Below are 14,867 nucleotides of genomic sequence, written 5' to 3' on the forward strand. Positions count from 1 at the left end.
CCTTGACTCAGAACTTTCCTTTGTACCCCACATTCAATCTGTCTCAAAATCATGCCACATGCACCTAAAAAACATATTTAAAATTCGCCCTTACCTTACACAAGACACTGCAAAAACTCTAATCCATGCTCTCATCATCTCACGCATTGATTATTGCAATAGTCTCCTTATTGGCCTTCCCCAATACAGACTCTCACCACTACAGTCCATTATGAATGCAGCTGCAAGGCTAATCTTCCTAGCCAGACGTTCATCGTCTGCAAAGCTACTCTGTCAGTCACTTAATTGGTTACCTGTATTCTACCGTATTCAATACAAAATTCTTTTACTTACACACAAAGCCATAAACCAAACTACACCAACATACATATATTCTCTTATCTCAAATTATCCAACATGACCTCTACGCTCCTCCCAAGATCTGCGTCTCTCATCCACACTCATTACTCGCTCCCATTCCCGACTGCAGGACTTTCTACGGGCTGCACCCACTCTGTGGAATGCCCTCCCAAGCACAATAAGACTCTCCTCCAGTCTCCAAACCTATAAGCGTTCCCTGAAGACTCATCTCTTCAGGCAAGCTTATCAAATTCCAGAACCAGACATAGAACCTTGTGTTCTGGTGGAATCGATGCAATAAAGAATACAGTATCTATCCTTATGTATCAATGCCTATTTCCCTATAGATTGTAAGCTTGCGAGCAGAGCCCTCCTACATTTTGACTGTCTGTAAATACCCTGTTTTGTTGCATCACTGTCCCCTTTGTAAAGCGCAAGGGAATAGGCTGCGCTATATAAGAAACTGTTAATAAATAAAAATTAAAAAAATATATGGCAAAGACCACAAGACACGGCAGGTGTAAAAGGCAGGACAGAGTTTATTTAAGCTGCTGGATCAAACCAACAATCATTAAATAAAACCTGAAGACGCTAAATTCAAGTTTTCAGGGATTCTGGGTTTTTTCACATTTAGGAAAAAATAAAAAAAAAATTTAAAAAAGGGAAAATAAAATTAAACAAAAACACAATATTTTAACAACCATAATAAAAATAAAACACTTACTGGAAGAGGTAGATTATTGAATGGGTGTCAAACCATAGGTACAGTGATACATGTCAATCTCCCTAACACAACGTGATACACAGCTGTACATAAGTTATAAGTTAAAAATTAAGAATGGGTGAGGAAGGGATAGAAACAGATGCAGTGACCCCCTTCAACCTACCAGCTCGGAACCAGAGGCTTCTCCAGTAGTGCTTGGGTTAAGTTGCGTTATACTGGGGGGGAGCCACCCATTGCAATACAACCCATCGGCCACCAGGTGTCAGCAAAACTGCTGCAGATGAATCAGACCCAGCCTGCAGCGAACGCAATGCACTTTATACACAATTTCACAGCCTATTGGGGGCCGCTGCTATTTGTTCTTCAGTGGAAAGAGACTAGCAAGCAAATTAGCAAGCCAGCAGGATTCAAACATTACACTAAGTGCTGCTCTGTCTGCATAACCAATACACTGAACAAATTCCCTTGCAGAGCAAACAGTGTCCACAAGATGTCGCTGTGGCACGCTCGCCAGGGATGGTCAGTTCCCTCAAGCTACAGTGTACATTACAGACTGGAAACAATAACTTACAGAGTAAGGGCCCGTCACTGCTTCTATGACACCAAGATCTCCCAGTGTGCACTGTCCTAGACTTTAAGAGCTGCGGGATATTTAAAAAGAGTACCCATTGCCCACACAGTGGTAGCGGCGGCCATTTTATAAGCTGAACCCTAAAAAAAAAGCAATTGATTTTATGTAAGACAGCAGCCCATTGCTTTACAAGGAAGCCGTGACATAAACGGGGGTCCAGATCATACTGTGTGATCATTGGTCCATGCAGACAGGATAGGCAACACATCTTTAGGAACATTGGTTCGGCCTACAACATGGCCGCCTGCACGGTAGGTCAGTAACCAGAGCACCTTGAGAGGGCTTCTTACCCTCTTTATATCAGCGGAAAGCTTGAACACAATACATAACATGTGGATGAGCAGGGGTGCACTGTACGGTCACATCTGGATAGGGGGGGTGGTGACTCACATGCTGCTAATATCAAATTCGTTTGAAAGAAGAATTGCACGCGTTCCCTGTTGGGGCTTTGCCCAGGCAGTGACGAGGAGGGGGGAGCCGGACAAGGCAGAGAATTCTCTGTATAGAAAATATTTACAGCGTCCTTTATCCGCAAAGAGGTCCCTCAGCCAATCACTGCCGCCCCCCCATTGGGGGGAGGTATGGAACCACACAGGATTCTGGGAAAAGGATAAAGTCCTTAGCAGGAGGATTATGAAGCAGGAAGGACAGGAATAGGGAGGTGACGGGGGATGGGGAGGCAGAGGTTAGGAAAACTAGCACGAGAAGAGTACACAATCTCCTGTACAGCAGTGGAACGAGTCTCGGATACTTCATGCTGTGAACGGAAACCACCGCAGAAGACCCGCGGATCGCCTCCCCGATTCTCAAAGCTTCTCGGGAAGAGTCTGCTCATCTTTCCTCTTTCTTGGAAACCTTGGAGGAATGCCAGGCAGTGGACCTAAACAAAGCGAGACAACAGTCAGAATAACACACAACCTGATGTGGAGATGGTCATTATTGGGAGAAGGACGGAGGGAGACAGCGACAGCGGGGGAAAAGGTTGGCTAGGTGCAGCGACTGATTGCGCAGTGGGTAAGGATGTGCATATAGTGTGGCAGAAATCTCTACATGTCCGAGAACAATGGCGATACTAAAAAGGTGCCATGTAAGCTCTGCCGTAACCAGGTACAGGAGGGAACCAGCAAGGAGCAGGATGCTTCTGGTGAGTGAGGAAAACAAAGATGGAGACTGGATCTAGTCAAATGGTCCACAGTTACCATGACAACGATACTAAGGTCAACTTGGTTCAAATGGAAAAAATGGGACTGTGGACAAGAGGGCGAGACGGTGTTGGAAAGGATAGGGGGGGGGGGGGGGGGGGGTAGTGGAGCAGTAGTGAGAGGTAAGGGCCAGTTAAACCACCAGGACCAGCTGGGTACATACTATAACAATGCGCTCCACAAGTGATGATGGTAATGATAATCGCCAGAGCTCCCGGGCAAATAATGCACACAAACTGAATGATATCGCTAACAATATCGTTCAGTAACACGGGGAGTACACACTATACAACATGTACGATGATATCATTATCGAACATATCGTTTAAAAAATATCTTATAGTGTGTACGCACCTTCAAACCCATTACCATTCTCATTTCGATGGCTGTCAACCGGTCATATCACACCGTTAGGGGGCAGTGTTTACTGGACAAAGGTCAGCAGTGCGGAGTGAGGTCAAGGCTGCAGGTCAGCTGATTACCGGTGAGATAAGTGTAGGAAGCACTGAGCACATGGATGCCTCACCCCGAATACCCAGTCACGGGCGGTGGTAGGGGGCAATGCACAGGTCCTTTGTAAGGGATGGACAAGTCCAGGGCCGACACTCACCTGATGAAGGTCTTGAATGCGGCTGAGTGTGGGTTGATACAGAGTGGGGGGCGCTTTCCCTGTTGTTGGTCTGTGATGAAGCGATGAACCAGCTCTGTCACACAAGAGAAGCTGTCAGTATACACAACAAACAGTGACCCCGTCCCCCAGACCTGACCCCTGGCCGTGGCTCTCACCTTTGACCTGCCAGACAGAGGTGAGGCTTTTCTCATAGGAGTCATCAAATCGGTCGCCGGCCGTGGGTTCAAAATCCGCAGTATAGACGCGGCCGGAGGACACCGAGTAGCAGCAGTGACACATACACGTGTGGTAGCGGAGGCGGCCTTCCTCCAGATAGGGGTGGGCCAAGGCGTCCTTAGCAGAGATCCTCTTCGACTGAAAACAAACCCCACAAGGCCCATTACTAGGCAGAAACTACAGCAGTGGCTCTATGGCCCGAACACGGGACCGCAGAGCCAATGGATTGTAAGCTCCTATGAGCAAACACAGAACTTACCGGATCAAACAGCAGCATCCGGCACAGAAGGTGCACCGCTTCATGCGTGGCCTCGCCAGACAGCATATACAGGACAGAGAGAGACGGCTGCGGGGAGAAGGGGGCAGACTGAGCAAGGATCCAGAGAGACAAAGAGACCAGCGCAGTCATGGGGCGTTATAGTTACCGGCTTGTGGGGTCCACGTAGGATGTGAGCTCTCGCTCCCTCACAGGCAGAACGCATGGCAGTGAGCGGAGGGGTCCCCAGGAGGTCTGTGATCAGGTCCAGCTGCACACAAAACATACTGGTAGGTTACCCGGCTATACATGTGGAGCGCAAGCTCCTCGGGGCAGGCACCGATGTCAGTGTTCCACTACATTTGTACGGAGCTGCAGAATGTGTGTGCACTATATAAGTAATATGAATACTGAATATAAATCCCCCCCCCCCCTACGGAGAAGGGAGCAGTAATCCCTACCTGCTGGATAGGGCTCTGAGCCTGGAACAGGATCCTCCTTCCGAGAAGCTCAGCAAAGATACAGCCCACGGACCAGATGTCAATGGCGTTCTGGTAGTGCCGGCTGCCCATCAGTATCTCCGGTGCCCGGTAATACTGAGTCACCACCTCCTGTGTCATGTGCTGGGACTCATCCAACTCCTCCACCCGGGCCAGTCCAAAGTCACAGATCTGAGGAGACAGACACAGGGCAGGGGTGGGTGAGTGGAGGAGACTGTCACCTGGAGCAGCGCAGTAAGGAGGAGAAGCAGAAGAGTGGGGCTTGGAAGTAGAGGAGACACAGCAGAGTATTTAAGAGAAGCAGAAAAGCGGGGCCGGTGGTAGAGTGCAGCAGGAGAGGTGACCCAGAGCAGTAAGGAGGAGAAGCAGAAAAGTGGGGCCGGTGGTAGAACACAGCAGGAGAGGTGATCTAGCAGAGCAGTAAGGAGGAGAAGCAAAAGATGGGGGCCAGGAGTAGAGCGCAGCAGGAGAGGTGACATAGCAAAGCAGTAAAGAGGAGAAGCAGAAGAGTGGGGCTTGGGGTGGAGCGAAGCAGGAGAGGAGACGTAACAGAGCAGTAAGGAGGAGAAGCAGAAGAGTGGGGCTGGGGGTAATGCAGGAGATTAATGTGACCAAGTATTACAGGTAAATGAAGCAGAGGTAAAAGAAGAACATGTATTGGGGCAGTACAGGGAAGGATCATAGAGGTACTGCAGTAAACAGGCAACAAGGGTTAGGCGTGAGGCCGTGACAGAGCAGCCAAAATAGTAGGGAGGACAGCGGACGTGGGCCCGGACAGACGGGAGGACAGCGGACGTGGGCCCGGACAGACGGGAGGACAGCGGACGTGGGCCCGGACCCGGACAGCGGATGTGGGCCGGGACAGACGGGAGGACAGCGGACGTGGGCCCGGACAGCGGATGTGGGCCAGGACAGACGGGAGGACAGCGGACGTGAGCCCGGGACAGACGGGAGGACAGCGGACGTGGGCCGGGACAGACGGGAGGACAGCGGACGTGGGCCCGGACAGCGGACGTGAGACCGGGACAGACGGGAGGACAGCGGACGTGGGCCCGGACAGCGGACGTGGGCCCGGACAGCGGATGTAGGCCGGGACAGACGGGTGGACAGTGGACGTGAGCCCGGGACAGACGGGAGGACAGCGGACGTGGGCCCGGACAGCGGATGTGGGCCGGGACAGACGGGAGGACAGCGGACGTGGGCCCGGACAGCGGACGTGAGACCGGGACAGACGGGAGGACAGCGGACGTGGGCCCGGACAGCGGACGTGAGACCGGGACAGACGGGAGGACAGCGGACGTGGGCCCGGACAGCGGATGTAGGCCGGGACAGACGGGTGGACAGTGGACGTGAGCCCGGGACAGACGGGAGGACAGTGGACGTGAGCCCGGGACAGACGGGAGGACAGCGGACGTGAGCCCGGGACAGACGGGAGGACAGCGGACGTGAGCCCGGACAGCGGATGTAGGCCGGGACAGACGGGAGGACAGCGGACGTGAGCCCGGACAGCGGATGTAGGCCGGGACAGCCGGGAGGACAGCGGACGTGAGCCCGGACAGCGGATGTAGGCCGGGACAGACGGGAGGACAGCGGACGTGGGCCCGGACAGCGCAAAGGCCGGGACAGACGGGAGGACAGCGGACGTAGGCCCGGAACCGCACCTTAAGAACACAGTTACTGTTCACCAGCAAGTTTCCTGGTTTGATATCTCGGTGCAGGATGCCGGCAGAGTGGAGATACTTCAGCCCTATGACAGAGGAAAGGGTGTAATAACAGCTATTCCCCCCCTCAAACCCGCCCCCCCCCCCCCCCCCATTACGCACTTGTGGCAAACCTCACCTCGCAGTATCTGGTAGAGGAAGACCTTGATGTGGTCGGCGCTGAGCGGCTGTGGCGACACAATGACCTTGTGTAGATCGGTCTGCATGAGCTCCGTGATCACATATCTGGTGTCATCAGGAGTCAAAGGTCATAACGAGTGGATCCAGGGTCCGACTCCGCGATTACACACATTACGGCAATGGACCACCAATGGTGCTGTAATATGGACACAAGTCCCACATAGATTCCCACACCCATGGAGAATGCAGAGACAGCTGCGCGAGTCACATGACACGTTTGCCTGGTGCGTTTAGCATTTACTCCAGCAACTTGCACTGGTAGGTCTCAGGGGCCTGGAGGGCTTTGCCCCCATGTCATTTATTCGCCCTGCATCACTTGGTGGAAAATACATGGCGGCTCCCAGGCATCTTATCACCCTGTAACACACTGCATAGCGGACTACACGTACAAGGATACATCTCCTCAAAGCAATCGATCTGAGGGGGCTGCAGGATGTCCAGCGCTGATAGGACCTAGAAGACAACAGATGGCGTTAGATCCATCCTCCGGGACGTGCAGGGAATGGAGGCTGCGCACATGTAATACGCTTATAGAGAACACAGTATATTGCCACTGATACCAGTGTATTACAGGACACACACACACACACACACACACACACACACACACGAGGGTGGCACCCTATATTATACAGTACATTGCCGCTGATACCAGTGTATTACAGGACACAACTGACACACACACACACACACACACACACACGGGTGGCACCCTATATTATACAGTACATTGCTGCTGATACCAGTGTATTACAGGACACACACACACACACACACACACACACACACAGGAGGGTGGCACCCTATATTATACAGTACATTGCCGCTGATACCAGTGTATTACAGGACACACACACACAGGAGGGCGGCACCCTATATTATACAGTACATTGCTGCTGATACCAGTGTATTACAGGACACACACACACACACACACAGGAGGGCGGCACCCTATATTATACAGTACATTGCCGCTGATACCAGTGTATTACAGGACACACACACACACACACACACACACGAGGGCGGCACCCTATATTATACAGTACATTGCTGCTGATACCAGTGTATTACAGGACACACACACACACACACACACGAGGGTGGCACCCTATATTATACAGTACATTGCCGCTGATACCAGTGTATTACAGGACACACACACACACACACACACACAGGAGGGCGGCACCCTATATTATACAGTACATTGCCGCTGATACCAGTGTATTACAGGACACACACACACACACAGGAGGGTGGCACCCTATATTATACAGTACATTGCTGCTGATACCAGTGTATTACAGGACACACACACAGGAGGGTGGCACCCTATATTATACAGTACATTGCCGCTGATACCAGTGTATTACAGGACACACACACACACACACACACAGGAGGATGGCGGCACCCTATATTATACAGTACATTGCCGCTGATACCAGTGTATTACAGGACACACACACACACACACACACACAGGAGGGCGGCACCCTATATTATACAGTACATTGCCGCTGATACCAGTGTATTACAGGACACACACACACACACAGGAGGGCGGCACCCTATATTATACAGTACATTGCTGCTGATACCAGTGTATTACAGGACACACACACACACACACACACACACACACACACACAAGGGTGGCACCCTATATTATACAGTACATTGCCGCTGATACCAGTGTATTACAGGACACACACACACACACACACACACAAGGGTGGCACCCTATATTATACAGTACATTGCCGCTGATACCAGTGTATTACAGGACACACACACACACACACACACACACAAGGGTGGCACCCTATATTATACAGTACATTGCTGCTGATACCAGTGTATTACAGGACACACACACACACGGGTGGCACCCTATATTATACAGTACATTGCTGCTGATACCAGTGTATTACAGGACACACACACACACACGGGTGGCACCCTATATTATACAGTACATTGCTGCTGATACCAGTGTATTACAGGACACACACACACACAGGAGGGTGGCACCCTATATTATACAGTACATTGCTGCTGATACCAGTGTATTACAGGACACACACACAGGAGGGTGGCACCCTATATTATACAGTACATTGCCGCTGATACCAGTGTATTACAGGACACACACACACACACACACACACACACAGGAGGGTGGCACCCTATATTATACAGTACATTGCCGCTGATACCAGTGTATTACAGGACACACACACACACACGAGGGTGGCACCCTATATTATACAGTACATTGCTGCTGATACCAGTGTATTACAGGACACAATGGGGGCGCACACACGCACGGCACCCTATATTATACAGTACATCAACGCTGATACCAGTGTATTACAGGACACAATGGGCACACACATGAGGGTGGCACCCTATATTATACAGTACATTGCAGCCGATACCAGTGTATTACAGGACACAATGGGCACACACACACACACGAGGGTGACACCACATTACCCCTTTCATACACAACATGCTGGCTTCACTTGCAGATGCCAGTCTCTGAAGCAGTGTGCCAGCCTGTGCCATGCAGAGACCACATGCCGCCTGATCCTCAGCTGGAGGCCTCTACATATACTGACCCTGGGGGTATTATATACAGTATACGCACCATATAGCGGACAGCAGTAGGGTGGCTGATGTGTAATAGGTTAGATACTGGCTGTTCCAAGCACGGGAGGACACGCGAGAGGAAGCACGGGAGGACACGCGAGAGGAAGCACGGGAGGACACGCGAGAGGAAGCACGGGAGGACACGCGAGAGGAAGCACAGGAGGACACGCGAGAGGAAGCACGGGAGGACACGCGAGAGGAAGCACGGGAGGACACGCGAGAGGAAGCACGGGAGGACACGCGAGAGGAAGCACGGGAGGACACGCGAGAGGAAGCATGCGGAGCGCAGAGCTCACCAGTCACACAGTGACAGCACACTACACCTGAATCCTGCAACCCGCTCTCCTTACACTACCTCGCCATGGTTACACTCTCCCGCCCCATCACGGGTCACCATGGTTACACCCCCACATCCCAGGTCGCCATGGCTACTCTCACCCTCCCATCACAGGTCGCCATAGTTACTCACACTGCCCCTTCACAGGTCGCCATGGTTACCCCCATCACCGGTCGCCATGGCTACTCTCACACCGCCATCACCTGTTGCCATGGTTAATCTTGCACCATTATAACAAGATGCTCTTACTGCTCACACACGCCATTATTGCTCCACCTACAGAGAGCCTGCCCATCACACAGCGCCAGCCGCCACACAGGCCTGGCCACCCTGCACACAGCGCCAGGCCACCACACACACAGCGCCAAGCTACATACACACACACCTGCAGTCAGACCATCTACATAATGCCAGAAGACATTCATCCTATGTGCCAGCCTGAGGTACAAGCTGAACAGAAGAAGAGGGTAGGACCAGTCACACACAGCGGGCAGTGTCAGCATCTTACGTTGTCATGTTTGAAGAAGCAGAGCATTTTCAGTTCCCTGAAGACTCGTTTGCATGACACCAGATTCTGGAAGACATTTGGCATCTTCTTAAGGGCAACGCGTTTCCCATCCCGAGGGTCCGTCACCGACCTGCCAAGTCCAAACCAGCCTGATCAGACAATGCAACAATATACAGTAACCACCCTGCCTGCTCTATATACAGTACCCACCCCTGCCCTGGCATAGGCCATCGTCCTGCTCTATATACAGTACCCACCCCTGCCCTGGCATAGGCCATCGTCCTGCTCTATATACAGTACCCGCCCCTGCCGTGACATAGGCCACCGTGCTGCTCTATATACAGTACCCATCCTGCCCTGGCATAGGCCACCGTGCTGCTCTATATACAGAACCCACCCCTGCCCTGGCATAGGCCACCGTGCTGCTCTATATACAGTACCCGCCCCTGCCCTGGCATAGGCCATCGTGCTGCTCTATATACAGTACCCGCCCCTGCCCTGGCATAGGCCATCGTCCTGCTCTATATACAGTACCCGCCCCTGCCGTGGCGTAGGCCATCGTCCTGCTCTATATACAGTACCCGCCCCTGCCATGGCGTAGGCCATCGTCCTGCTCTATATACAGTAACCACCGCTGCCCTGGCGTAGACCATTGTGTGCGTCTTGTATATAGTACCCGCCCCTGCCCTGGCATAGGCCATCGTCCTGCTCTATATACAGTACCCGCCCCTGCCCTGGAATAGGCCATCATCCTGCTCTATATACAGTACCCGCCCCTGCCATGGCGTAGGCCATTGTGCTGCTCTATATACAGTACCCGCCCCTGCCATGGCTTAGGCCATCATCCTGCTCTATATACAGTACCCGCCCCTGCCCTGGCGTAGGCCATCGTCCTGCTCTATATACAGTACCCGCCCCTGCCCTGGCGTAGGCCATCGTCCTGCTCTATATACAGTACCCGCCCCTGCCCTAGACCATTGTCCTGCTCTATATACAGTACCCGCCCCTGCCCTGGCATAGGCCATCGTGCTGCTCTATATACAGTACCCGCCCCTGCCCTGGCATAGGCCATCGTCCTGCTCTATATACAGTACCCGCCCCTGCCATAGGCCATCGTCCTGCTCTATATACAGTGCCCGCCCCTGCCATGGCATAGGCCATCGTCCTGCTCTATATACAGTACCCGCCCCGGCGTAGGCCATCGTCCTGCTGTTATTTACTAACAGACCTAACAACAGGAGCTGGGATTCCTGCAGCTGCACCAATGGTTGGAGAGTCCGATCACTGCACCCTCAGAGCATACAGTACCCCCCCCCCCAAATTTAGTACCCACAGATCCTCATACCCATCCTGCTGGTATATAAACACCTGCAATGTATCCCTGTAGGATACCAGGGGACTGTACTGCACCACCTCAGACCACTACCAACCCAGGGCCCTGCTCTGCACCCCCTCAGACCACTACCAATCCTGGGGCCCTGTACCACACCGCCATCACCTGAACTGCATTCTACAAGACCACCATCCCTCTGCGCTTGAGGTAACCTGCAACACTGTGAGCTCTGCACTGAACCCCAAGTTTCAGATGCGCTCTGAACACAAGTATAGTCCATCAATGCCCTACACTACTCAGATGCTCTGCACCACACTCTGTAGCCCCCCCCCCCAAATGCTCTGAACCACACTCTGCATTCCCTTATGGACCCAATATGCTCTGCATCCTCCTACATTACCCCCCAAATGCTCTGCACAACCTATAGTGCCCCAGATGCTCTGTACCCTCGCTTTGCCCTTCCTACAGTAATGCAGTCACTCTGCCCCTGCCCCCCGGATGCTCTGCACCCACCATAGAAGCCGGTCAGCTGTTCTACATCCACCTCTCCCTCTGTATTTCCTCCAATGCTCTGTAGCCCCCTGCACAGACCCCAGACGCTCCGCAAAGCACTGCACAGCCCCCCCCCCCCCCCCACCACGCTCTGCACCCCCTGCAACCCCCCCCCCCCCCCCCCGAACGTTCTGCACAGACCCCCCGCAAGTTCTGCACCACCCCGCACGCTCTGCGCCCCCCCCCCCCCCCCCTTCACAGACCCCACTCACCACACCACCCCGAACGCCCCGTATCCGATGGGCCTGTCTGGCTCCGGCTCCAGCCTGCCGTCCCCGTTGCACTGCGGTCCCCCCGTGGGGTGGTGGGGGAGGGGGGAGGGCACCCCGCCGCTAGTACCCCCGGGGTGGCAGTAGAACTTCTGCCCCAGGGGCGGCTGGATGAGGCCCCCGAACACCCCGGTGCACAGCTGCCCCGGCAGGGAGCGCCCGGGCCCGGGGAACGCCATGGGGGGCCCCGCTGCGGAGAGAGGCTGCGGCTAGTGCAGCATGGGACCGGGGGGACGGGGTCCCTGCTGCCGCTGCTCCGGAGACCCCGTGCCGCATCAGCTGGAACAATGCAGCCTCCCAGCATGCAGTGCGGCTTAAAGGGGCCGACTCCCCCCCCTACAGAGCCCCCTCCCACCAACCATCATCTTCCTCACCACCACAGTGACACCGCTGTAATATCATCCTGTATACACCTATATATTATATATACTGTACCCAGCCATAGGGTAACGTCATCCTGTATACACCTATATATTATATATACTGTACCCAGCCATAGGGTAACGTCATCCTGTATACACCTATATATTATATATACTGTACCCAGCCATAGGATAACGTCATCCTGTATGCACCTATATATAATATATACTGTACCTAGCCATAGGGTGACGTCATCCTGTATACAGTATACACCTATATATTATATATACTGTACCCAGCCATAGGATAACGTCATCCTGTATGCACCTTTATATTATATATGCTGTACCCAGCCATAGGGTGACGTCATCCTGTATACAGTATACACACCTATATATTATATATACTGTACCCAGCCATAGGGTAACATCATCCTGTATACAGTATACACACACACACACACATATATATATATATATATATAGAATATACTGTACCCAGCCATAGGGTAACATCATCCTGTATACAGTATACACCTATATGTTATATATACTGTACCCAGACATAGGGTAACATTATCCTGTATACAGTATACACCTATATATTATATATATACTGTACCCAGCCATAAGGTTAAATCACCCTGTATACAGTATATACACCTATATATTATATATACTGTACCCAGCCATAGGGTAACATCATCCTGTATAAAGTATACACTTATATATATATATTATATACTGTACCCAGCCATAGGGTAACATCATCCTGTATACAGTATACACCTATATGTTATATATACTGTACCCAGACATAGGGTAACATTATCCTGTATACAGTATACACCTATATATTATATATACTGTACCCAGCCATAAGGTAAAATCACCCTGTATACAGTATACACACCTATATATTATATATACTGTACCCAGCCATAGGGTAACGTCATCCTGTATACAGTATACACACCTATATATTATATATACTGTACCCAGCCATAGGGTAACGTCATCCTGTATACAGTATACACACCTATATATTATATATACTGTACCCAGCCATAGGATAACGTCATCCTGTATACAGTATACACCTATATATATACTGTACCCAACCATAGGGTAACGTCATCCTGTATACAGTATACACACCTATATATTATATATACACTGTACCCAGCCATAGGATAACGTCATCCTGTATACACCTATATATATTATATATATATATATATATACTGTGTCCAGCCATAGGATAATGTCATCCTTTATACAGTATACACACCTATATATTATATATACTGTGCCCAGCCATAGGATAACGTCATCCTATATACAGTATACACACCTATATATTATATATACTGTGCCCAGCCATAGGATAATGTCATCCTATATACAGTATACACCTATATATATTATATATACTGTACCCAACCGTAGGGTAACATCATCCTGTATACAGTATACACCTATATATATATATATATATATATATATATATATATATATATATATATACTGTACCCAGCCATAGGGTAACATCAACCTGTATACAGTATACACCTATATATTATATATACTGTGCCCAGCCATAGGGTAACATCATCCTGTATAAAGTATATGCAGCTATATATTATATATATTGTACCCAGCCATAGGGTAACATCATCCTGTATACAGTATACACTTATATATATATATTATATATACTGTACCCAGCCATAGGGTAACATCATCCTGTATACAGTATACACACACACACACATATATATATATATATAGAATATACTGTACACAGCCATAGGGTAACATCATCCTGTATACAGTATACACCTATATGTTATATATACTGTACCCAGACATAGGGTAACATTATCCTGTATACACCTATATATTATATATACTGTACCCAGCCATAAGGTAAAATCACCCTGTATACAGTATATACACCTATATATTATATATACTGTACCCAGCCATAGGGTAACATCATCCTGTATAAAGTATACACTTATATATATATATATATTATATACTGTACCCAGCCATAGGGTAACATCATCCTGTATACAGTATACACCTATATGTTATATATACTGTACCCAGACATAGGGTAACATTATCCTGTATACAGTATACACCTATATATTATATATACTGTACCCAGCCATAAGGTAAAATCACCCTGTATACAGTATATACACCTATATATTATATATACTGTACCCAGCCATAGGGTAACATCATCCTGTATAAAGTATACACATATGTATTATACATACTGTACCCAGCCATAGGGTAACATCATTCTGTTAACAGTATACACCTATATACTATATATACTGTACCGGCCATAGGGTAACATCATCCTGTATACAGTATACATCTATATGCTATATATACTGTACCCAACCATAGGGCAACATCACCCTATATACA

General features: G+C 50.2%; 1 protein-coding gene across 1 annotated transcript; it reads right to left on the bottom strand.

The window, feature by feature from the left end:
- Window positions 1-860: 860 nt before the first annotated feature.
- On the bottom strand, window positions 861-12,358 carry LOC146019814 (serine/threonine-protein kinase NLK2). The gene is made up of 11 exons (XM_083152385.1): window positions 12,001-12,358; window positions 9,904-10,033; window positions 6,798-6,853; window positions 6,339-6,445; window positions 6,161-6,246; window positions 4,461-4,670; window positions 4,169-4,270; window positions 4,003-4,089; window positions 3,683-3,881; window positions 3,507-3,600; window positions 861-2,574 (listed from the first exon to the last, which is right to left on the bottom strand). The coding sequence occupies exons 1-11, from the start codon at window positions 12,234-12,236 to the stop codon at window positions 2,526-2,528; spliced, it is 1,356 nt and encodes a 451-aa protein (XP_083008511.1). The 5' UTR covers window positions 12,237-12,358; the 3' UTR covers window positions 861-2,525.
- Window positions 12,359-14,867: the final 2,509 nt, after the last annotated feature.

The sequence above is a fragment of the Crinia signifera genome, chromosome 7 (genome assembly GCF_055691185.1).
Source record: "Crinia signifera chromosome 7, ASM5569118v1, whole genome shotgun sequence".
NCBI classification, from domain to species: domain Eukaryota; kingdom Metazoa; phylum Chordata; class Amphibia; order Anura; family Myobatrachidae; genus Crinia; species Crinia signifera.

Excerpts from the sequence above, each read along its gene's own strand:
- LOC146019814 (XM_083152385.1), bottom strand. The coding sequence starts at position 12,236 with ATGGCGTTCCCCGGGCCCGGGCGCTCCCTGCCGGGGCAGCTGTGCACC. Across the intron at positions 6,247-6,338 it reads CCTCTACCAGATACTGCGAG|GGCTGAAGTATCTCCACTCT; the intron begins GTGAGGTTTGCC and ends CCTCTGTCATAG. Across the intron at positions 4,671-6,160 it reads ACAGTAACTGTGTTCTTAAG|ATCTGTGACTTTGGACTGGC; the intron begins GTGCGGTTCCGG and ends CTGTCTCCTCAG.